This window comes from Hordeum vulgare, chromosome 3H (genome assembly GCF_904849725.1).
Source record: "Hordeum vulgare subsp. vulgare chromosome 3H, MorexV3_pseudomolecules_assembly, whole genome shotgun sequence".
In the NCBI taxonomy this organism is placed as follows: Eukaryota; Viridiplantae; Streptophyta; class Magnoliopsida; order Poales; family Poaceae; genus Hordeum; species Hordeum vulgare.
This window is the reverse complement of record NC_058520.1, coordinates 88,726,387-88,750,023: the sequence shown is the minus strand read 5'-3', so window position 1 is coordinate 88,750,023 and position 23,637 is coordinate 88,726,387. Positions and strand designations below refer to the sequence as shown.

The 23,637-nt window shown below is 45.3% G+C and overlaps 4 protein-coding genes across 6 annotated transcripts; 2 read left to right on the top strand and 2 right to left on the bottom strand.

Moving 5' to 3' along the window:
* Positions 1-358: 358 nt before the first annotated feature.
* LOC123441529 (protein ALP1-like) lies at positions 359-1,904 on the top strand. Its single transcript, XM_045117926.1, has one exon. The coding sequence runs from the start codon at positions 663-665 to the stop codon at positions 1,902-1,904; it is 1,242 nt and encodes a 413-aa protein (XP_044973861.1). The 5' UTR covers positions 359-662.
* Positions 1,905-3,811: 1,907 nt separating this feature from the next.
* On the bottom strand, positions 3,812-6,736 carry LOC123443093. 3 transcript variants are annotated; one of them, XM_045119342.1, is made up of 4 exons: positions 6,412-6,736; positions 5,460-5,972; positions 5,154-5,379; positions 3,812-5,057 (listed from the first exon to the last, which is right to left on the bottom strand). In XM_045119342.1, the coding sequence occupies exons 1-4, from the start codon at positions 6,433-6,435 to the stop codon at positions 4,078-4,080; spliced, it is 1,743 nt and encodes a 580-aa protein (XP_044975277.1). In that variant the 5' UTR covers positions 6,436-6,736; the 3' UTR covers positions 3,812-4,077. The 3 variants fall into 3 exon arrangements, with proteins under 3 accessions (XP_044975277.1, XP_044975278.1, XP_044975279.1); XM_045119343.1 differs by having other exon boundaries at positions 5,460-6,335; positions 6,412-6,701; XM_045119344.1 differs by lacking the exon at positions 6,412-6,736 and adding an exon at positions 6,294-6,325.
* Positions 6,737-8,705: 1,969 nt separating this feature from the next.
* On the top strand, positions 8,706-11,676 carry LOC123439592 (UMP-CMP kinase 1-like). Its single transcript, XM_045116284.1, has 10 exons — positions 8,706-8,845; positions 9,472-9,530; positions 9,784-9,838; positions 9,935-10,052; positions 10,144-10,300; positions 10,388-10,468; positions 10,545-10,652; positions 11,009-11,080; positions 11,181-11,253; positions 11,408-11,676. Exons 2-10 carry the CDS (start codon positions 9,504-9,506, stop codon positions 11,437-11,439), a joined length of 723 nt encoding a protein of 240 aa, XP_044972219.1. The 5' UTR covers positions 8,706-8,845; positions 9,472-9,503; the 3' UTR covers positions 11,440-11,676.
* A 96-nt stretch (positions 11,677-11,772) lies between these two features.
* On the bottom strand, positions 11,773-12,411 carry LOC123439593 (agamous-like MADS-box protein AGL80). The gene has a single exon (XM_045116286.1). The coding sequence runs from the start codon at positions 12,350-12,352 to the stop codon at positions 11,783-11,785; it is 570 nt and encodes a 189-aa protein (XP_044972221.1). The 5' UTR covers positions 12,353-12,411; the 3' UTR covers positions 11,773-11,782.
* Positions 12,412-23,637: the final 11,226 nt, after the last annotated feature.

Below are 23,637 nucleotides of genomic sequence, written 5' to 3'. Positions count from 1 at the left end.
CAAGGTGTGGCAGTTGATGGATCATCAGCTTATGTGCCCTTAGATGAAGATGATGAAGAAGGATATGATGTTGCCGATGATGGAAATGAGGAGAGTCCAATGAGCACCACGAGCAAGAAGAGGGGGAGCAGCGGCGGTGAACAGTCAGCTTCAAGCCCAGGAAAGAAACACAAGAGCCCAATGGTGAAACTAATGACAGGGCTCATCAATACTATTAACAGTGATAACACTTCTGACATGATCACTGAATATGCAAACAAAAGGCAGGAAGCAAAGGACAAGGCAAGAGAGAAGAAATCAAACAACACTAAGGAATCCATTACTCATTGTCAATTGTTAGCAGTTAAATGTGGTGCAGAAGAAACAAGTGTTGAGTACTTCATGGCGACTCAACTTTTTGCAGATGAGGCAAACAGAGTCATATTTGAGAACATTTCAACTAATGAGGCTAGGCTGACTTGGTTGAAGAGGTGGTGCATGATGAAGAAGTTGTACTAGTGTACTAGTTATCTTGATTGTCCTTTTTAATAGAACTATGTAATGGACCTGTGTTGTGTGACCTTGTTAAATGACCATTCCATGTTCAAGTGTTTAATTTGCACGTACTAATGTTTTCAAGTTCCAGAGGTGGTGCATGATGAATAAGTTGTACTAATGTTTGCATGTTTCAGGATGATGACAACAGTGTTGATGGAATAAGCAGTGATGATGGGAGCAGCAGTGATGACGAAGCACTGATGTTGTTCATGCACCAAAAAAGAAAGAGAAGAATGATGCAGATGGCCTGCATGATTGGTATGTACCACTTGGACTCTTACTGTAACAAAGGACCTAGAAGAGTACCAATAGAGTCTGGGCATGATTGGGTTTTGACAACACTACACAACGAAACGGCCTGTTACAACATGTTTAGAATGCACAGACCAGTGTTTGAGAAATTGCATAGTGTGCTTGTTGATTCCTATGGTTTGAAGTCCACTAAAAGAATGTCATCAGTTGAGTCTCTAGGCCTGTTTCTATGGATAGTAGGTTCCCCTCAATCTGTAAGACAAGCAGAAAACAGATTTGTTAGGTCATTGGAGACAATTGTAAGGAAGTTTGATAAGGTTTTGGCATGTCTGATCAAGCTTGCAAAAGACATCATCAGGCCAATAGATCGTCAATTCAGGACTGTGCATTTAAAATTAAGATCTAGAAAGTATGCACCGTTTATGGATAATTGCATTGGTGCAATAGATGGTACACACATACAAGTTGTGGTACCAGTTGCCACTGCTGCCCAACATAGGAATAGACATAAGGAGAAGAGTCAGAATGTGATGTGTGTGTGTGACTTTGATATGAGATTTACATTTGTCCTAGCTGGTTGGCCAGGATCAGTGCATGACATGAGGGTCTTCAATGATGCCCGATCCAGATTTGGTGACAAGTTTCCAAAACCTCCACCTAATAAGTTCTATCTTGTCGACTCAGGGTACCCAAATAGACCGGGTTATCTTTCACCATACAAGGGTTTAACCTATCATTTCCAGGAGTACCGTGATGGCACAATGCCTAGAGGAAAAAAGGAACACTTCAATTTCACCCATTCTTCACTTAGAAATGTCATCGAGAGGTGTTTTGGAGTCCTGAAGAACAAGTGGAGGATTTTGTTTCACTTGCCTAGTTATCCACAGCAGAAACAAAGCAAAATAATTGTGGCTTGCATTGCACTGCACAATTTTATTAGACAAAGCCAACTCGCCGATATAGATTTCGACTTGTGTGATCAAGATGAAAATTATGTACCATTGTCTATGCCAACGACTACAACAAATGATTCAACAAATGAGATGGACAGTGCTGCTATGAATCAATTCAGAGCTTGGGTCGCAGATGGGTTGTGGTCCTTGAAACAACAATGATATGAAGAAGTGTTCTTCGCTTTCTGTAATTTCTGTTATCTCGGTTGTTATGTACTCTGTCTTATTTTGGTTCTTATGAACAAGTGTTAATTCGTTTGTATGAACAAGTGTTATGAACAATTATTATTTCGGTTGTCACTATTCTGCAATTCATTTGTATGAACAAGGGTTATGTGAACAGGTGTATTTTATTAGGTGCAACATGGACTTATAAGTCCCCGTAAACAAATAGGTAGGGACTCGGGACTTATAAGTCCCTGTAAACAAACAGGTAGGGACTTATGACTTATAAGTTGGGACTTAAAAAAGTCCTAGGACTTATGAAACAAACAGGGCCTTAAAGTAGACATAAGATTTTCTAACTTCCATAATTAGATCATATTCATATGATGCCAGAATTAATCACTATGGATCTTACAAAATGCAAATTTCTGTAACAAAAGTTTATTTATATCATGTTAGTCACTTAGATGCAAGAAATGAACATGTTAAAGATGATTAACATGGCAAGCATATGCATGGCGTGAAAGTACACATTATGTAGAGCAAAACTCATGTAGGATGCAAATGCATAAGAACTATAAGTCAATTGCTATTATCATGCGAAGTTCGTAAGTTTTAACATATTCTGTCAGTTATATTATGATGCATTTTTGCAACAAAGTTTCTATCAAGCAAGTCGATCCTAACATAGATAAAAATGCCACCATTGCGTAGAACACAGAAAAATGCACAACATTCGTATATGGCATGTGTTTCACGGATGCACGGATTAAAAATTACAATAGTTTTAATATAGGATCGTGTGGCTCTTTTCGGCTAGGCGCTGCACAACGTAGTGTGGTTTCTTTCAGCTAGACGCTGCACAACCAGGAATGGAGCTCAGGGTGTCACGTGTCACGCTTATCAGTAAGGCGTTGCACGGTCGCCACACAAAAGGCAGCTTCACTTTATGAAATTGTTTTGCTCATAAGTTAATTTTATCCATTCTACCCGGTTGTGCAGCCCCAAAGTGTCTTTCTGCAGCAACGATTTGTTCCTACGCCTGTAAAGGCCCCCATATTTGTATGATGTGTTGCTCGGGTACATGCACTTCATAAAAATAGCGTTTTGAACTATTATCAGCTGTACATTGGAGCAACTTTAATGGAGTGATTTTCCGCCCGCCGTTGTTCGTTTGGATCTGTATGGATAAAAATGATGTCCCAACGCACGGATCCATTTTCAAAACACGTCTGCTTTGCGTCCGCACCGACCTTTTTCTGAGTTAAATTTTCGAAATGCATCGGCGCGGACATGAAGCGAACGCCCGCCCCCTCTCTGTGTCCGCATGTGGCCGGCCTGGCCTACTTGTCACACACCCATCCATCTTTGTCTGCTTATTTAATTCGCTGGCCCACCCCATTCACCTTTCTTCCATTATTATATTGCCACAGTGCTGCTGTCCACTTGTTTTTTGTTGGATGCATGTGCTGACATATTTGCTGCTGTCCACTTGCTTTTCGTTGGATGCATGTGCTGACACATTTAAAAAAACGGATACGGATGGGCCGAAGAACAAACCAAACAGACGAAAAGCAGACAAAATTGTTGTCCGTTTGGGTCGGTCTGTTGGAGTTGCAAGTGGTTTTTGGATAAGTTTTTCCCGATGCATATGGCCTCGTGTACGCACCAGCCGAAGATAGTTTTCATGCCCTGGTATCCTGAACTAAACCAGGAGCTTTACGGCATGTGGTTCGCCAGGTCTTGGAAAAGCTTCCATAGGAACACCCCAAAGAAGCAACTTACATCAGCACCGAAAGTTCAGGCGTATACATAAACAAACACTGGCGACAATTTATATCTGACTCATGCACCGAAAATTCAGTTCACGGTGTCACTATCTGTCCTATGTGCTGAATTTCAGATAAACCAATAGGATGCATCAAGGATAATTTGCAACAAGATTGTTCACAAAATAATTTGCAACGAGCACCAGGTCCTACCGGGAGTCTGACTAGCATGCGAATGAAATATTTACAAGGTCTGCCTCAGCCCTAGTCCCTTTGTAGGCTTGTAGCACAACAAACATAGAGATAGCATAGCGTGTTACAGAACACGCATGGACACAGCACGGCCATACCACAATACTGGTTGTCTCTATTGGGAACATAAAGCAGTGTTACCACATAGTTCAAATATAAAGTAGGTTATACTCAGAAAGGTGGTTGTTGATATATCTAGCTACCCATGTCATTTTGTTGGACATGCTAAGTTTGTTGAATGCTCTAGCAACTGCAGGATTCTCAACTAGATGAGCATAGTAATGGGTAAGATGTGCCTCTTCAAATCCAGGGAGATCCATCAAGTTACCCTGAAGATCTTCAGGGACATCTGTATCTACGCATTCAGATTTCTCTATAGCTTTGGCAAGGTTATCAAGGCTGGTCATCAAATGCATCAACTCATCGTCATTGTTTACCTTGGCCCTTTTCGATGCTTTACTGCTAGAGGAATCACCATTCTTCCCCCATTCGGGGATTGGAAAAGGCAGTGTAAACTCTTCAACACTAGCAGCAAAAGTGTCATTTCCTCCATTGGCAATTTCATTCTCTGTCGCATCTGCAGCAAGAAGTTCATCCACACTCTTAGCATATACATCAGAAGCCATACCATCACTGAAGATTGTGGCCATCTCGTGATTGTAACTTGGTGTGTTCAAGAAGTCAGCATCATTGCTGTGATAGTTTTGATGGTCTTCCCACATTTTGTCAGCAAGGGCTTGTCTGAACTCAACCATGTGCCTATGGTCATGGGTTTGCTCTCTCTGAGAACTAGGCGGTTTAGGTTTCCAATTAATCTCCGGTATAATGAAACAATCAGTGCCTTGGGAAAGAATCCAGTTGTGGAGGATAACACAAGCTATCACAACATCCACTTGAGTAGCAGAGGGAAAGAATGGATTTGCATCATCAAGAACTTTAAATCTTCGCTTGAGTGATGAGAATGCACGTTCCACGGGTACTCGTAGAGATGAGTGCCTAAGATTGAACAATTCCCTTGCATCTTGCACGTGATCATTCCCCCACTCGGTCAAGTGATGTCTCATGCCGTGGAAAGGTGGCAAAAATCCAGGTTTGGCTCCATATCCGGCATCCACTAGGTAGAACTTACCTACATGTAGGAATACATATGAGCAGCTAAGGTAGTATTGTGTAATAAGTAGTATTAACTCTATGTGGATATATCATGTCAGAACGAATTTATTACCTTGAGGAACACATAGGCCATTCTCACACTCTATCGCATCCACCAAAACATCATCATCATGCGCAGATCCCTCCCAACGAGCCAGCACATGTGTGAAACGAAGGTCAAAATCAATTGCTGCCATCACACTTTGGCTTGCAAATGACTTCTTAGCACGGAAGGCAGTCTCCACGTTCTTACAAGAAGAAGCCTGTATCTGTGTAGCATCAATGGCTCCAATACAATCCTATATGATCAGAACCGCCCAGAAAATTTAGTTAGACAGTTTATTCGCTAAAAAAATAATATAGCTATGGATGGTCATACCTTGAAGTATGGGTCCCATCTTGGGTCACCAGCAATTCTGGTTGGGGTCTCCAATGATGGTGGCCTGATAAACTCATCCCTTAGCTGAACTATAGCATGGAGGACTAGTCCAAAATAGCGACTAACCGGTTCACCTGACCTATTAAAAATAGCAGCTACAACCCTATTCCGAAGGTTGTGTCCTACTGTGATCAAGAACATGGCGACTTGCTCCTCAACACATATATGAACAGTATCACGGAGCAAAGAGCGTTCCCTCAAAACTTGGCACAACCCGAAGAAAGAAGCCCTCATAAGCCTCAGCGTTGTCAGACAAGTTATATCATCCTTGTAAATCTGGTTATTTAGAAAGGCAATCCTTTTTTTGTCCCTTGCCTCGATTGGGCCATAGGAAATACTCTTTCGCTTTCTCTGCAGTCTCGGTCGGACATACAAAATGACCATACATGAAGCCACGGACGCGGCGGCCTTTATAAGCATCAGCCTTCTTCTCCTGGACCTCTCCTTGTCCATCTACAGCGCATTTTGGAAAATGCAGAAAACATGCAATGAATTGCAAAGAACAGTAAAAATATACTCCTAATGTCCCATAATGTAAGAGCGTTTTTGACGCTACACTAGTATAAAAAACGCTCTTATATTATGGGACAGAGGGAGTAGAAGAATGTAAGTGGTAACAGTAACTTAAGCTTCGCCGTCTACCGTCGATACATGAGATGTTGGTTTCAGGTTCGATAGAACAGAAGGTAGGTTTACAACAAAAATAGACTAGCAGCTCTTGACAGTTCATGGCTCAACGCAGAAATGTTGTGAACAGTATGAGGGTATACATACACATTATCATCAACAGTCACAAATCCAAGTCATTATCCATACCTATCAATGTAGGAACAGTCACAAATCCAAGCCATTTATCCATCAACTGAGGAACCGAAGAATTTGGATTACATACCTCAGGCTGGAGAAACTGTTTCATACTCTAGGCGAGGGAGAGTTGACTCGGGGGAGAAGCAAGGGGCGGACCCCAACCCTGCGGCCTGCGGGAGGAGGTTAGAGGCGGCGGCCTCCCTGGTCGTGCGGGAGGAGGATGGCGCACGCTAATGGGGGATGGGAGGGGAGGGTTGGAGAGGGAGCAACCGGTGGGAGCAGAGCACGTCGGCGATGTCCGCCGTCCGCCGGGCTCCGGGGCCGGAGGTGGTTCGGGCCTTCAGGGCTGGTGCGTGGTGGGGACTGCGGGCCGGTCAGGGATGAGGGAACTGATTAGTTCCGGTTCGACCAGTTCGATGGTGTTCGACCGGGTCGCTTTGTGGTCCAGCTAGTGGTGAAAACGAAATGGCTACCGGCGAAAAAGAAGCGGAATGAATATTTGCTCCGTATCTCATTCTCAACTTTATTTCCTTTTTCAAAGTCTGAGGTCGGATGCGATCAGTGTTGTAGGTGTTGTAAGAGCAACAATATCATACCTCTCCAGATTAAAAAATTTATGTGGTTTATTTACAAAGAAGTTATACTTACGAAAGATAATTTGGCTAAACGGAATTGAATAGGGAATTCTAGATGCTGTTTTTATGATAACAACGACTATCAAATACCTCTTTCTTGATTGTCCTTTGGCAACACTATTATGACGTACAATTCATATAGCTCTTAACATTACCCCTTCAATGAATATGAACACGTTATTTGAAACGTGACTCAATGGAGTGGATATCACCGTATCTAACACATTCTAATAGGAATTTGTGCCATGCTTTGGGCTATATAGAATTGCAGAAATGATATGATATTTAACAGAAAGAAATTCAACAATTTTTTACAGGGCAGTTACAGAGTTACTGCTTGGATCCTTATATGGTCCTTACTCACACCTGCGGAGTCCAGCAAGACTTTGATTATTGGGTGCAACCGATGAAAGACGGTATTACTGGATATCTTCAATCGATATGGATGACGCCACACTAATAGGCTATGTGTTTAGTCATCGTAGCCTATTTCTTTTTCACTTGACGGTGTGGGCATGTAATCCTTTTTTTGTTGGGAATTTTTCACACAACATTTGGATTGTTTTGTTTCGAATTCAGAATTTAATAAAAATGGTTGCATGTATCATCATGATGCTGAGGTCGGGGGACATCCTCTTTTTCAAAAGAAAAATCATATCGCTCTATCGATATAATGACCATCAATATAATGATTATAACTGAAAAAACTCACTCTTAGTCATCATCCAGCACTCGGTCGCCATAGCTTATGGAGTGCGCTCCATATACAACCCACGGGACTTTATATTTGAAGGACGGGGCGTTGATATGGAGTGGCCTCCATCTGCCATCCGCTTGCGCAGGAGGGCGGTTTCAACACTTTTCGGATCATCCCGCGCGAGCCATCTACTGATAATCTCTAGTCCAGACACCGTCACCTACAATCTACACCTCCCTTCTGATAGCCACAACTGAATAGCCCAAAACACACCACCCACTTCCCTCTCACCGTCGCCATGTCGCTTACCTCGCGACGGGACTGAATAACATTCTCGAATAAGGATAACGGAGAAGGCAAACCTCATCGCCGAGGAGAAGGCGTAGGATCACCTCACGCGCCGAAGGCCGCGAAGGAGGATCCCAGTCTCAATGAGTGGCCAAATGGGAACCCCAAAACACACTCCATCGAGTACGAATCGCATGACGGATACAAGTTGATCCCACATTAATTAGCAAGAGAGAGCTCGCCCATGCAGCTCATTGGCCATTGTTAAGGAGGCATGAGATGAGCGCTAGCATGAGCGAGTAAATGAGGGATGATACTATATTTCATGTCATTTCGTGTCAGAAGATTTTGATCTTCGGCTACATCCACACTGATTCCTCCCTATACCACTGCATAGGTCATACCCATTTTTGCCCTCGACTCAACTTAACTCGTTGAAAATGGTCGATTCGTATGTTTTTGTCTCGCCCACGAGGTCTGCTCGCACCTCTCCCCTCATCTACTTCTTTAGAAAAACAACTTTTTACCAAAAGTAAAGGGAAATTCCAGACACAACTTACATATAGCAAATGTCGAAAATATATACTCCAACAAATAATAACAGCAGTAAATAAATGGATAGTGCAACAACTTTTCTCTACTGCTGGTCAGAGATGCAACAGTACGTGTCAAGAATCCCTTTCCACACGCGTCTCCTTTGCCGGCCTCCTTTTGCTTTGCTCTGCTCTGCTCTGCTCTCTACGTACCTACACTCTCGTCTCTTCTTCTTTGCGCAAATCGTTCGTCAGCTACCTTTACTTCTTCTCGAGGCTACCAGCCAGCAGAATCGAATTCCTCCCCAGTACATCGCCGTCGCCGTCGCTCCACCGTTGCCAAGAACGGCAAGCTCTCTCCGGCCGGTAAGCCTCCTCCTCCTCCCGTCTCCTACCTTTTTTCGTCATGCTAGCCATCTCTATATCTTGGATGGGAGAGCACAGCACATCTTTCATCTCAGCGTAGCGCATAGCAGCAAAATCTCCATTCACCTTTTTAAGATGGCGTTTTCCTCCGGAATCTTCGGTGAGTTTTAGATGTATTTTTTCTTTTAATATGGAACGTATAGCCTTATGCTCCAGCCTTGGATTATTGGAGAAAATCTAGCTTTGCTTGACCTGGATTTTGTTTAATATATCGGTCGGTCAGTTGTTCTTGGATATGCAGGAGTACTGGACTAGGGACTAGAGAGAGTATACGAATGCCATCTTCGTGAAGTCTCTAGTAACTACTTACTGTGATGAAATTTCTAGACGAGTGTTAGGTGTCTCTTCCTGAAGCCTCTAGTGGAACTGTAGGCCTGTGTCACTGTGTGCAAGCGCCAAAAGGAAATTTGGAAGCAACCGCATTTGCGGTCATACTCATATAGTGGGAACAGACTTGTAGAATGTTAAACTGCAGTGACATCTGAATCAAACCCTGTTTGTTTCTTTGCTTCATTCGTGTTCTTTATCTGAATCTGTAAACTCAACTACGTACCTGTTGCATTCAGAGTTCAATTGGTGTTGCTGCTGACAGAAGTAGATGGCAGAAGTAGTAGAAGTACACAAGGTAAATCTAGTACTCCCTCCGGTCCAAATTAATTGACGCTATTTTAGGATATCATTCACCTCGCTAGGAAAATTATTATGTCTTCAGAAATAACTTGATTTATCGTAGAAATCTTATGCCCAGTTGTGCCTATAAGGTGTCCTCTAAATCTGTTACTTTTATGTTGCCAGATTTTCTCTGACAAAACTAAATGGGTATCTGTGAGTTTCCATATGTCCATGATGTGCTGTTTTACTAATTCGGTTTGATGCAGGATTGGATTGGGTCATTCCCCTCCGGGAAAAAGATAACTGTTGTGTTTGTCATAGGTATTACATCTCCTAGACAGACTAATACGGTAGTCCATGATATGCCCTGCTTAACTCTTTGAGCTGATCACTCCATTGCTTATACTGCCGGTGCAGGAGGGCCAGGAAGTGGCAAAGGCACTCAGTGTGCTAAGATTGTGAGCCAGTTTGGGTTTACCCATCTGAGTGCTGGCGATCTTCTTCGCGAAGAAGTTAAATCAGATACCGAGCAAGGGTATAACAACCTAGTCCCGATTCATGTAGATAAACTCCTATATTCTAATCATTGTCTTGATCTCTTTTTGATGTCTGCCTGTTTCAATTAGTACGATGATCAAGAATCTCATGCATGAAGGAAAGCTTGTGCCTTCTGAGATCATCGTCAGGCTACTATTAAAGGCCATGCTTGCAAGTGGAAATGACAAGTTTCTTATTGATGGATTTCCGCGAGATGAGGAGAACCGTGAAGCGTACGAGAAGATTGTAAGAATGTTTCTATGTATTTATGATAGCGCCAAAAGCAGTTGAATCCCTTGTTGTATGCTTCACACATATACATTTATCTATCAGATTAACATAGAACCTGAGTTCGTATTATTGATTGACTGCTCAAGGGAAGAGATGGAGCGGCGCATTCTACACCGAAATCAGGTTTTGTGCTTGTTTTTCCTTGGACCCAACTTATCTCATTTGATTAACATGTGTCACTCAATTTGGTTTTCTACAGGGAAGAGATGATGACAACATGGAAACCATTCGGCAGCGGTTCGAAGTTTTTCAGCAATCAACTCTGCCTGTTATTCAGCACTATGAGAAAATGGGAAAGCTTCGAAGGGTACAGAGTAACTACATAGAATTTAGAAAATAAGATCATGAATATATGTTGCCTTCTTAGTTTTCAAGCCAATACATATATCCGTTATTCAAGAATCTAGAAAACTGAATCTCGTTTTATTTTCCGAGAAATAGTTTTTGACCAGAATGGCAGGTGCTCTACCTTTTCAGCTTTGATTTTTCTGAGCCCTAGACAATTTGAAGTTTTCAATAATGATATAATTGTACAAATCTCGTACACTGTGAAAATTATGATAACGTAGATGCAATAATGAGAAATGCCTTCTGTTTTGGTGACATCGTGTGAGATTTATGAGAAAAATAGTTAACTATTGTTGGTTATGTCCTGCCCCTCAGGTTGATGGTACCAGGCAACCAGACATGGTGTTCGAAGACGTGAAGGTCATATTCGCGCAACTAAACACTCAGGTTACATCCATTGTCGCATCATGTAACTATTAGCTTTGAAATAAATCGTAGTATCAGCTTTTATGGTTTACCCACGTTTTACTCTGGCGTTTTTTGCTAGGCAAACGAAGGCAGCGGCGTAAGCAGAGTGCAAACTAATCCATTCAAGCGTTGGTTTCTTGACCTATTCTGCGGTACGCAACTGCTTCATCAGGGTGCCTATGGTCCAGATAGTTGATTGAATAGTTTCAGTCTGGTTACTTGAAATTTATATATTCAGTCTGCAAGCATGCTCGATCATGTTCACTGTTGGACATGAATGACACCAGGTGCATGTGTGATCTTCAGGCTGCTTCGATATGCAAGACAGAAGGAACTGACCATCTTCTAAAAAGATGTTTGGTGTGGCAGTGGCACCCTTCAGTCCTGGATCAAGATGGAGCAGCAAGCAAGTACAGCAAACGAAACCGTTAGTGTTGTGATGTATTCATCTGGTGTGTTGTGAGCTCGATTAAGCTGTGTGAATTTGATCGTGTAAACATTTAAACGAAGACTGCGGTTTGTACTGAATTTGATCGTGTGACATTTTAACAAAGAAACACAGGTTTTTCTTTCTTGTCCAAGGGACAGGGAAACAGAGCACGTACTACGAAAGCTAAAGATACTAAACTCGGTGCACAAATCAGTAAGGACTTCCGATCCGAGGGCGTGTGTTTTATTTATTTATAGCTGCTGGTGTGGCGGCGCCTCCACGTCGGCGACGGTGGCAGCGTAATGCGGCGGCTCAGCCTGCACGCCGGCGTGCTGCAGCTGCATGCTCCTGTACGCGATGCAGTCGCTCACCTTCTTGACGTAGTTCTCCGCCATCCAGCCGAGGCTGACGAGCTGCTCGATGGCGGCGCCGGCGAGGTCCTGTCGGCGGCCGACGAGGGCGTCGTGGAGGAGCAGCGTGGTCTCGAGCTGGCGGTTGTCGCGCTGCGCCCTGCGCAGCTGCTCCTGGATCTTGGCGATGCGCTCCCGGACGTAGTCCTCCCCGTCCATCTTCTTCTTGCACTGGTCCAGTTCCGGCATGGCCCTGAAGCGGTCGATGACGCGCATCGCCTCCGGCACCGACGGGTACACCTCCGGTGGCGAGGCCCCGCCCTCGCGGTACATGATGTAGCACGTGTCGACGCCGCACAGCACGGACAGCTCGCCGGCCTTCTTCTTTATGCCCATGTCGCGCTTCCTCGCCGTCGCCTTCCGGGTCGGGTCGCTCGCGATGTACTCGATGGCCACCTTCTTGCGAGCCATGGACGACGACGCCGATCGCTGCGAGGAAGAAGGTGGTGTAGGAAGGAATGGAAGCGAAATGGCTGGGTTGTTGCGACTTGGGAGACAATGGAATGGCGGTCTTATAGCGGAGTATCGAATGGAGGGATCGCTGCCATCAACGTGATTGGAAACGAATTATTCTGACAGATTTGAGGATCGCTTGAATTAGTGCTGGTCAATGCGTAGTTAGCTGAGCATATCTTCTGGGCTATCGTGTACTACTGATGATCATAGCAGATGTCAATCTGAACACAACGCTCAGCCCATGCATCCACATGATCCGTGTGACGAGAATTAAGATTTCGAGCGTCTATTTGTACGGTGGCTTTGGCTGACGTGATGCATGTGTCAGCTTGCCGGAAAGAATCCACCAGATTATATCTGGACCGTCCGATGAGCATGATGGGTAGGTGGGGCGGCATAGAATGGAAATTCCCACAGAATGTGGTAGGTGCGAGCTTTGGAAAATAAGGTTATTTTTGTTGAGAAGCTTGGGCTTTCCGTACAACAAGTCATTAGAGCAACTCCAATGGACCGACCCAAACGGACAACGATTTCGTTCGTTTTTTGTTCGTTTGGGTCGGCCGTCCGATCGACGTCCACCCTGTTTTTAGATATGGGTCGGCAGCGCGTCCAACGCGCCGATCCATATGTACCGGCGTGGCCGGCTGACCGTCCTATTTTGCATGATTTTCATAGTTTGAATCAAATAACATAATTTGGACCAAAAATAGCATAGTTATTACAAGCTGAATAAAAGTAAAAATGTCTCACATAGTCCGCACATAGATTTGCAAACGAATAAAAGAAGATAAATCTATTGGTTGCCAACATGAGCTCACATATGCTCAACCAAATCATTTTGCAGTTGCACGTGAGTTTTCCAATCACGCATGTCTTGATGAAATTGGGTGAACTGTTCAAACGTTGTCGCTCCTCCATGCTCAGGCACAACATTCTCACCCTGAAACTGAAACCCTTGATCGTATAGACGTTCCGGACGCTCGTCTTCTACGATCATATTATGCATGATCACACAAGCAGTCATCACCTTCCATAGTTTCTGCGTGCTCCAGGTATTAGCAGGATACCGAACGATGCCCCATCGAGATTGCAAAACACCAAAGGCACGCTCGACATCCTTCCTAGCACCCTCTTGCTCTTGGGCAAATCTTTTCGTCTTCTCTCCGACAGGGTTGGGTATTGTTTTGACAATAGTGGTCCACCAAGGATAGATATTGTCACCCAGGTAGTATCCTTTGTCGTAGTTGTGATCGTTGACAGTAAAGTTCACCGGTGGGCTGTTGCCTTCAGCAAGCCTAGCAAACACCGACGAGCGCTGAAGCACGTTGATATCATTGTGTCATCCGTCCATGCCAAAGAAAGAGTGCCAGATCCAGAGATCTTCAGACGCAACGGCCTCTAGTATGACAGTGCAAGCCTTGACATGGCTCCTATACTGCCCTTGCCAAGCAGAAGGGCAGTTCTTCCACTCCCAGTGCATGCAGTTTATGCTACCAAGCATCCCTGGGAAGCCCCTGCTGGCATTCATCACCAACAAACGGGTTGTATCTTCAGCAGTCGGCTCTCTCAAGTACTCAGGGCCAAACACAACAATAATAGCCTTGCATAACTTATACAGGGACTCTAGGCAAGTAGACTCTCTCATACGGACGTACTCATCAATAAGATCACCGGGCACTCCGTAATCAAGCATTCGGATGGCGGCAGTACATTTCTGATAAGAGTAAAAACCTATCTTGCTAACGACATCCTCTTTGCACTCGAAATAGTCATCATAGCCGACCACTCCCTCTCTAATACGGTTGAAAAGATGCCTACTCATAAGGAAACGACGGCGGAACTTTTGATGCTTGAACAACGGGTATATCAAAGTAGTCCTTCCAAAGAAGGAAATGCCCGTTGTCTCGGTTGCGATTCAACGCCGGAAGGTGGCCTGGAATGGAGCCACGGAACAAAGGCCGCTGGCTGTTGAGCTGGTGATGGACCAACACGGCAGCCAATACCTCCTTCTCGTCATCGGACGAAGAATCGTCGGAGTCGCAAAGGAAATTGTGAAAAATAACTCGTCGTGGAGTCCATTTTATACCTTAGCAAACTGTCGAACAACTTGCGGGCTTCGACGAAGAAGACGGCCGGCGAAGGGAGTCGCGGCGCGCACGGACCAGCTAGTTGCCGTGCCGGTGTCCGACGAGCGTGACGGTGAGGATTTGACCGTGCGGCGAGGTGGCTCCCCGGAGGGCTGTGTGGTGGAGGGGGGGGGGGGGCGGCAGTGGGAAGCAGTTGGCTCCCCGGTGGCAAGACGGCGGCGGCAGGCGACGTGGGACTGGGCGGCATTGCTGGGCGGATGTGGAGGCACCGACAGGTGGCAGAGTCGCCGGAAAAATGGGCGGCGGCATTGGCGACGAAGGAGGCGGGCGAGGGTTTGATGTGGGAGGCCAATGTGCCTCTGACCAGCGGGCCCGGGGGAAGAGAAGGCGAGCGTGCGCACGACTGTCGCGTGTCCGCGCCGACGCAAATCCGACTATAAAATGGGCCGGGAATGGGTCGCCTGCGGATGAAAACCGGACGCCCGTTCGTTTGGGTCGGCGCATTAGGCCGCCTTTTGTGTCCGCGCCGACCCAAACGGACGGCGGACGAAATGGGTCGCCCCATTGGAGTTGCTCTTAGTTCATTATGGACAAGTTCCTCCACTTAACGTTAAAGTGAGCATTTATCCCTCATTCCTGGATGCTCAATATATAAAAAATCCCCACCCCTTAGATATATAAAGAGGAGAGCACCCCATCGTAGAGAGTTGATCAATGATTAATAAAGAAAGACTCCCCTCTAGAGAGAGATCGCGGCGGACCGGATGTCGCCCGCCAATGCGGATCGATCTTGCATTCATGAGAAACTTGTTGACTACATATAGGGAGACGGTGCTCATTCTCCCGACGAGCACAACACTGCCATGATGCATCGGCTGTGTGGACGTGTCATCTCGCTCGTCGGCACCTTCCAGAGACGAGTCTGTCCTCCCAACCTGCTTATGCGTCTCTACGCGCATATGTGGATATGCACGACAAGCCTAGTGCCGAGATCACGCTGCCACGCTGTTGTCCGCCGTTGTGCCCGTTGCACCTTGCCACGACCGAGCCGTTGGACGAGGACAACAACAAACGTCGGCCACGTCCTGCTGACGTCGTCCTGGTGCACGCCATGCCGCACGAGCCCCTATGGGTGACACCATGCACTAGGCGTTGCCGCCCCGATTCGACGGCTATCGCTCCACACACGCTTCTCCAGGTATCCACGTGCCGCCATGCCGTGCACCACATGGGCCGCCTGCATGCCCCAACCGTGACGACCACGACCACCACTAGCCTGTACTCGCGCCTCGCCGCGCCCGGCGCTCGCCGGCGCGTGCATTGGACCCGACGTGCTGCGCTCGTGACTGGCCACTTCCGCCGCTCGAGGCCGCGTCGGCCATGCCGCCACACGTGCCTGCTGCACGCCCGCGCTACCGCGCCCGTTGGAGCCCCCGCCAGATCGGACTTGCGTGCGTCGGATGCGCCCTCCGGGCTCGCCGGCCGCGCACACCGCGCTCCTGGCCCTGCTGGCCGTCGCGCATGCATCAGCGCCGCACTCGACCCTGCCCGCTACAGGCCGCAACCGCGTGTGCCCAGCCGCTCCCGCCGCTGTAGACCCTGGCTGCGGCCGCCAGCACGACTGATGCCCGCTTCGTCGCCGCTGCGAGCGTGCTGCACCGCTCGCATGCCCCGGCCGACCGGCCACGCTAGCCGCACCCGCCGCTGGCCTTGGCCGCGCCGGCCACGCTGATGACGAGATGATGTATATACTTCTCGCACCTCGTTGGTTACCCCAAGTGGAAGGTTGAGATGTAGTCAGCATCAACTTTTCGCTTACACGGAGACTGTAAGGTTTATCGAACCAGGAGGACTCCTAGGCTCAACAAGTAGGTGTCTACTATCCTGGTCAGCAGAAGACATGGACCTTCACACACAACAAATAACTTTGCTCCCAGTGAGTATAGATAGGTTGTCAATCTCTCCGGCCTTGTAGTTTGCAAAGGACCAAAACACAAGCGGGAAAGTAATAGTGATTGCAACGGGAAAGTAAATGAAAGCAGTAAATGATGGAGGTGTAAACAATGATGGTGATATGGACCGGAGTCACTTGATGTTCACTAGTGATGTCTCTCTCCCAAAAGATGATAAATAACTATGCTTGGGTAAACAAATCACAGTTGGGCAATTGGTATAATTATGAACGCACCACAATGCTAATTATGCTACTTGATAGTTAGAGGTTCAATAGTAATGGGCAGTATGCCAAGACAAGTAGACCATTTATTCATCAACATCTACTTACTAATTATCCACCTTGAGATATCTATCCAGAACATCTCTCCGGTATTAAGTTGCAAGCCCCACCCAAAGTGTAAACTCAAAGCAATGGACAACTGCATTAACAAACTATGCATAAGGTAAACAATCCTTGCAACCGTGGTCACAAGCACCATTTTTTTCTCCCTGGTGGCAACATCACATCCCCTAGTCTCATGTTTCTGTCACTCAAGCTAGACATCGAGGGGCATGAACCCACAATCATGCATAACACTCCCTCTTGGAGTTACAATCTACTACTCGGCCAAAGCAATAAATAGCAACGGAGAACATGCATGAATCACTAAGGAACATAATATAAAAGGATAATCAAATATATAACTCATAACAATCTGAACATAATCTCGTAATCCATCAGATCCCAACAAAGTGAGCATAGCACTAGCAAGAGAATTACATAGATGCCTTGATCATGTAGAGCAGCTCACAAGGACTAACCATCGAAGCACAAGATTGGAGAGAAGACATCACATAGCTACTAGTCACGGACCCATGGTCCAAGGAGTACTACTCATGGCATGTCCGGGAAGCGTCCATGACGGTGGAGAAGCTCACGTAGGTCAATCCTCCCTCCGATAGGGTGCCGGGAAGAGGTCTCCTGACGCTCCCGATCTCGGAAGCGCTGCAGCCGCGGAACGATGGAGAAATTCATGATTCTGGAAGTTGTGGAAGGGCTTCCTCTCGGGACTCTAAATATAAACCAAAGGAGGGCATCGGAGGAGGTGGGGCCCACCCAGGCGGCCTCCTGGCGCGGCCTAGGGCATGTGCGCGCCAGCAGGTCGCCTGGGTAGCCCCTGGCTCCCCTCTAGCCCATCTTCGGTGATACGAAACCTTCTGTTTCATTGTTTTTTTTATATATTTTTCCTGGATTTTTTCGGGCTTCGGAATATTGGGTAAAAGCCCGTGCAAAATAGACATCAGCATACAGAAACTGGCAGTGGGTGCACTGAGGTAATAGGTTAGTCCAAATATGTGTAAAATGATATAAAAGTGTAGCAAAACATATAACAATGTCACCCAAAAGATCATGGAACAAGCAGAAATTATAGATATATTTGGGACGTATCAACATCCCCAAGCTTAATTTCTGCTCGTCCTCGAGTAGATAAATGATAACACAATAATTTATGTGGTGACATGCTAACACACATATAAGAACTTCAAAGTAAATCAAGTAAGATATGCAATTGAAGTCAAGACAATAACAAGAAAGAGTCTATATCTAGTATTGAATTTAGCAAAGTTAGAACATAAAGGTGCAAGAGCTCTCGCTGTCTGTTACTCGAATGTCTCCAAATGGTGTTTGCATGCAAGAAGTGGGAGATGGGTTGATATCATAAAATATTTTTTTTATTGAGAACTCAATCTACTAAAATTTCACACTTGCTCTCCTTCGTAATATTATTTTGACTCATCCCCAGACCACTAGTCAGGCACAAGTCAAAATGATCCTCTCCCTTTCGACTTTGAGCACTCATGCAATGGATGAGTGTAAGAAATATATGTTGGCAATTAGGATGGCAAATAGAATAATGATGGGGAAGAAAGACAAAAATGTGTGATAGGCTCACATCAATGAAGGCAACCATAGGCGAGAGAAAGCCAAATGATAGATATGATGTGAGGAGTAGGGATTGCCATGTAACGGAGCACATATGAGCTAAGGTAAGCTATCCAATGGAACTAGTGGGGGTGCATCCAACTTGTTTGGTCATGAAGACCTAGAGCTCATTTGAGGAGGCTCATCATTGGAATATGCAAACCAAGTTCTATAGTGTAAGGGTCCCCACATAGTTATGCATGAATGATAATCTCAATGCAGTACCAATATAGTAATGAAGTACGATTGTCGATCTTCAAAAGGAATAGTAGTGTTGCCCCCTTCTCTCTTTTTATTTCTTTTTATTTTTTTCTCTTTTTCCTTAATTTTTGTGTGGCCTCTTCAGCTCTTTCTTTTTATCTCTCATTTGTCCTCTTTGGGATCTTTTCCTCACTTAAGGGCAACACTCTATGTTTTACATGAATAAAAAGAAGATCATCCCACTTTATAGGAAGTACTCAACATAAAGACAAGTGAAAACTATCATGATGTATGCAAATGTATGCCTCCGCGAGTGTAGCAAGATATGTAATGATACTAGCGCGTCATGTAGCAATAATTGGAGCAAGGCCCAACTATCATGCGACTCTATGATCAAGCAAAAGCATGTATGAAATGAAGATCAAGTCCTGAGATGGTGGATGTTGCATGACAATGTATCTCAGAAAGGCTATGGAAATGCCTTAATAGGTAGGTATGGTGGTTGTTTTGAGGAAAGATATAATGAGGCTTATGTATGACAGAGCGTATCACGTCATGGGTTTGGATGCACCGACGGAGTTTGCACCAACTCTCAATGTGAGAAAGGGCAATGCACGATACCGAAGAGGCTAGCAAAATATGGGTGGTGGAAGTGCCAACAATCGAATACTCACATTAGTCCGGAGAAATCATACACTTATTATCGGTAACTCTCTATCTAGTTAGAAAATTCACAAAGAGACAAGTACCCCGAGGAGGAGTGTTTGGGGATTTGGTTATCCTTGCGCATCCTCAACTCATGGTAACGTGAGGGTACTCTATATATTCCAAGCCCTCCAGAGGTTAGCGATCAATTTAGTAGCTAGAGTTCTCAACTAATTTTTAGTTTTTGAAAAACACACAAATTTACCATAATACGACACCTATCACTAATAGGCTCAAGCTCTTGGCACCAATAGTCCAAACATTACTCAAATCAATACCTCAAAACTATTGCAAGATACTACTACACTTAAATAGCAATCTCAATTACCTACTCATGCAAGACACACAATGTTGGAAATATGCCCTAGAGGCAATGATAAACAGTTATTATTATATTTCCTATTACAAGATAATCGTTTATTATCCATGCTATAATTGTATTGAATGAAACACATAGATACATGTGTGGATACATAGACAAAACAATGTCCCTAGCAAGCCTCTAGTTGGCTAGCCAGTTGATCAAGGATAGTCAAGGCTTTCTAACTATGTGCAAGTGTTGTCACTTGATAACTGGATCACATCATTAGGAGAATCATGTGATGGACTAGACCCAAACTATGAACGTAGCATATTGATCGTGTCGTTTTATTGCTATTGTTTTCTGCATGTTAAGTATTTATTCCTATGACCCTGAGATGATATAACTCACTGGCACCGGAGGAATACCTTGTGTGCATCAAACGTCGCAACGTAACTGGGTGAATATAAAGGTGCTCTACAGGTATCTCCGAAGGTGTCCATTGGGTTAGTATGGATCAAGACTGGGATTTGTCACTCCGTGTGACGGAGAGGTATCTCGGGGCCCACTCGGTAATACAACATCACACACAAGCCTTGCAAGCAATGTTACTAAGTGTAAGTCACGGGATCTTATATTACGGAACGAGTAAAGAGACTTGCCGGTAACGAGATTGAAATAGGTATGCGGATACCGACGATCGAATCTCGGGCAAGTAACACACCGAAGGACAAAGGGAATGACATACGTGATTATGTGAATCCTTGACACTGAGGTTCAACGATAAGATCTTCGAATAATATGTAGGATCCAATATGGGAATCCAGGTCCCGCTATTGGATATTGACCGAGGAGTCTCTCGGGTCATGTCTGCATAGTTCTCGAACCCGCAGGGTCTGCACACTTAAGGTTCGATGATGTTTTAGTATAGTTGAGTTATATGTGTGGTTACCGAATGTTGTTCGGAGTCCCGGATGAGATCATGGATGTCACAAGGGTTTCCGGAATGGTCCGTAAACGAAGATTGATATATAGGATGGTCTCATTTGGTTACGGGAAAGTTTCGGGCAATTCCGGTAGTGTACCAAGAGTGACGAATGGGTTTCGGGTGTTCACCGTGAGGGGCCCACCCACCCGGGAGTGAGCCCAAGGCCCTAGGGTGGGGCCACAAGTTCTTAGTGGGCTGGTTGAGTCAGCCCAAGAGGGCTATGGTGCCACATAAAGAAAATACCAAAAGAAAAGAAAAAGAAAAAGGAAAGAGGGAGGTGGGAAGGAAGAGGAGGACTCCTCCTTCCCAAACCGAATTGGAGGAGGAGTCCTCCTCCTCCTGGCGGCCGGCGCACCTTGAGGGCCTTGTCCCTCAAGGATAGCCCCTCCCCCTCCCTCCTACATATAGTGGTGGTTTAGGGCTTTTTGAGACACAACTTTGCCATGTGCAACTCTAGCCTATACCACATAATTTTACCTCTAGATAGGATTTCTGCGGAGCTCCGACGGAGCCCTGCAGGAGTAGATCATCACCACCACCGGAGATCCGTCACGCTACCGGAGAACTCATCTACTTCTCTATCTTGCTTGCTGGATCAAGAAGGCCGAGATCATTGTCGAGCTGTACGTGTGCTGAACGCGGAGGTGCCGTCCGTTTGGCACTAGATCGGAACGGATCGTGGGACGGATCGCGGGACGGTTCGAGGGACGTGAAGACGTGCCACTACATCAACCGCGTTTCTTAATGCTTCCCGCTGTGCGATCTGCAAGGGTACGTAGATCTAATCTCCACTCATAGATGGACATCACCATGATAGGTCTTCGTGTGCGTAGGAAAATTTGTTTCCCATGCAACATTCCCCAACAGTGGCATCATGAGCTAGGTTCATGCATAGATGTTATCTCGATTAGAACACAAAAGGTTTTGTGGATGGTGATGTTCGATTTTCTGCCCTCCTTAGCCTTTTCTCGATTCAGCGGTATTGTTGGATTGAAGCGGCCTGAACCGACATAACTCGTACGCTTACGAGAGACTGGTTTCATCGATTGACATGCAACCTCGTTGCATAAAGATGACTAGCGGGTGACTGTTTCTTCAACTTTAGTTGAATTGGTTTTGACCGAGGTGGTCCTTGGAGAGGTTAAATAGCAATTTGCACATCTCCGTTGTGGTTTTTTTGCATAAGTAAGATGCGATCATACTAGATACCCATAGCAGCCACGTAAAACATGCAACAACAAATTAGAGGACGTCTAACTTGTTTTTGCAGGGTATGCTTGTGATATGATATGGCCAATGACGTGATGTGATATATTGGATGTAGGAGATGATCATGTTGTAATAGTTAATATCGACTTGCACGTCGATGCTACGGCAACCGGAAGGAGCCATAGGGTTGTATTTAAACTGATGTTTGTGTTTGCAGATGCGTTTACTATATTGCTAGGTCGTAGCTTTAGTAGTAATAGCATAGATAACACGACAACCTCGATGGCGACACGTTGATGGAGATCATGATGATGGAGATCATGGTGTGGTGCTGGTGACAAGAAGATCATGCCGGAGCTTTGGTGATGGAGATCAAGAAGCACAAGATGATGGCCATATCATGTCACTTATGAATTGCATGTGATGTTAATCCTTTTATGCACCTTATTTTTCCTAGAACGACGGTAGCATTATAAGGTGATCTCTCACTAAAATTTCAAGATGAAATTGTGTTCTCCCCGACTGTGCACTGTTGCGACAGTTCGTCGTTTCGAGACACCACGTGATGATCGGGTGTGATAGACTCAACTTTCACATACAACGGGTGCAAAACAATTGCACTTGTGGAACACTCGGGTTAAACTTGACGAGCCTAGCATGTGCAGACATGGCCTCGGAACACATGAGACCGAAAGGTCGAGCATGAATCGTATAGTTGATATGATTAGCATAGAGATTCTTACCACTGAAATAATTCTCAACTCACGTGATGATCGGACTTGAGTTAGTGAATTTGGATCATGTACCACTCAAATGACTAGAGAGATGTACTTTTTGAGTGGGAGTTTATTAGTAATTTGATTGATTAAACTCTAATTATCTTAAACATAGTCTAAGTCCACTTTGCAATATTTGTGTTGTAGATCAATGGCTCACGCAACTGTCATCCTGAATTTTAATACGTTCCTAGAGAAAGCTAAGTTGAAAGATGATGGAAGAAACTTTGTAGACTGGGCTCGTAATCTTAAGTTGCTCCTGCAAGCTGGGAAGAAGGATTATGTCCTTAATGATGTGCTAGGATATGAACCACCTGCTACGGCTGACCAAGATGTTAAGAACGCTTGGTTAACACATAAGGAGGACTACTCAGTAGTTCAATGTGCAGTCTTGTATGGCTTAGAGCCGAGACTTCAACGTCACTTTGAGCGTCATGGAGCATATGATATGTTCGAGGAGTTGAAGTTTATCTTTGAGAAGAACGCCCGGATCGAGAGGTATGAGACCTTCGATAAATTCTATGCTTGCAAGATGGAGGATAATCCGTCTGTCAGTGAACATGTGCTCAAAATGTCTGGGTACTCAAACCGTCTAGCTAAGGTGGGGATTGAAGTCCCGCAAGAGGCTATCACTGACAGAATTCTTCAATCACTGCCACTAAGCTACAAGAGCTTTGTGTTGAACTATAACATGCAAGGGATGAACAAGTCACCCGACGAGTTATTCGCGATGCTGAAAGTCACAGAGTCAGAACTCCAGAAAGAGCATCAAGTGTTGATGGTCAATAAGACCACTAGTTTCAAGAGAAACGACAAACGGCAAGAAGGGTAACTCCAAGAAGAGCGGCAAGCCTGTTGCCAATCCGACGAAGAAACCCAAGTCTAGGCCTAAGCCTGAAACATAGTGTTATTATGGCAAGGGACTGGGTCACTAGAAGCGCAACTGCCCCAAGTATTTGGCTGATAAGAAGGCGGCCAAGGAAAAATCAGGTATATTCGATATACATGTTATGGATGTGTACTTAACCAGCTCTCATAGTAGTGCCTAGGTATT

Coding starts and splice junctions, on each gene's coding strand:
- LOC123443093 (XM_045119342.1), bottom strand. CDS start 6,435: ATGAAACAGTTTCTCCAGCCTGAG. Junction 5,973..6,411: donor AACAGTTTCTCCAGCCTGAG/GTATGTAATCCA, acceptor AATGCGCTGTAG/ATGGACAAGGAGAGGTCCAG. Junction 5,380..5,459: donor GATGGGACCCATACTTCAAG/GTATGACCATCC, acceptor CTGATCATATAG/GATTGTATTGGAGCCATTGA.
- LOC123439593 (XM_045116286.1), bottom strand. CDS start 12,352: ATGGCTCGCAAGAAGGTGGCCATCGAGTACATCGCGAGCGACCCGACC.
- LOC123439592 (XM_045116284.1), top strand. CDS start 9,504: ATGGCAGAAGTAGTAGAAGTACACAAG. Junction 9,839..9,934: donor AACTGTTGTGTTTGTCATAG/GTATTACATCTC, acceptor CTGCCGGTGCAG/GAGGGCCAGGAAGTGGCAAA. Junction 10,469..10,544: donor GCATTCTACACCGAAATCAG/GTTTTGTGCTTG, acceptor GGTTTTCTACAG/GGAAGAGATGATGACAACAT.
- LOC123441529 (XM_045117926.1), top strand. CDS start 663: ATGTTTCAGGATGATGACAACAGTGTTGATGGAATAAGCAGTGATGAT.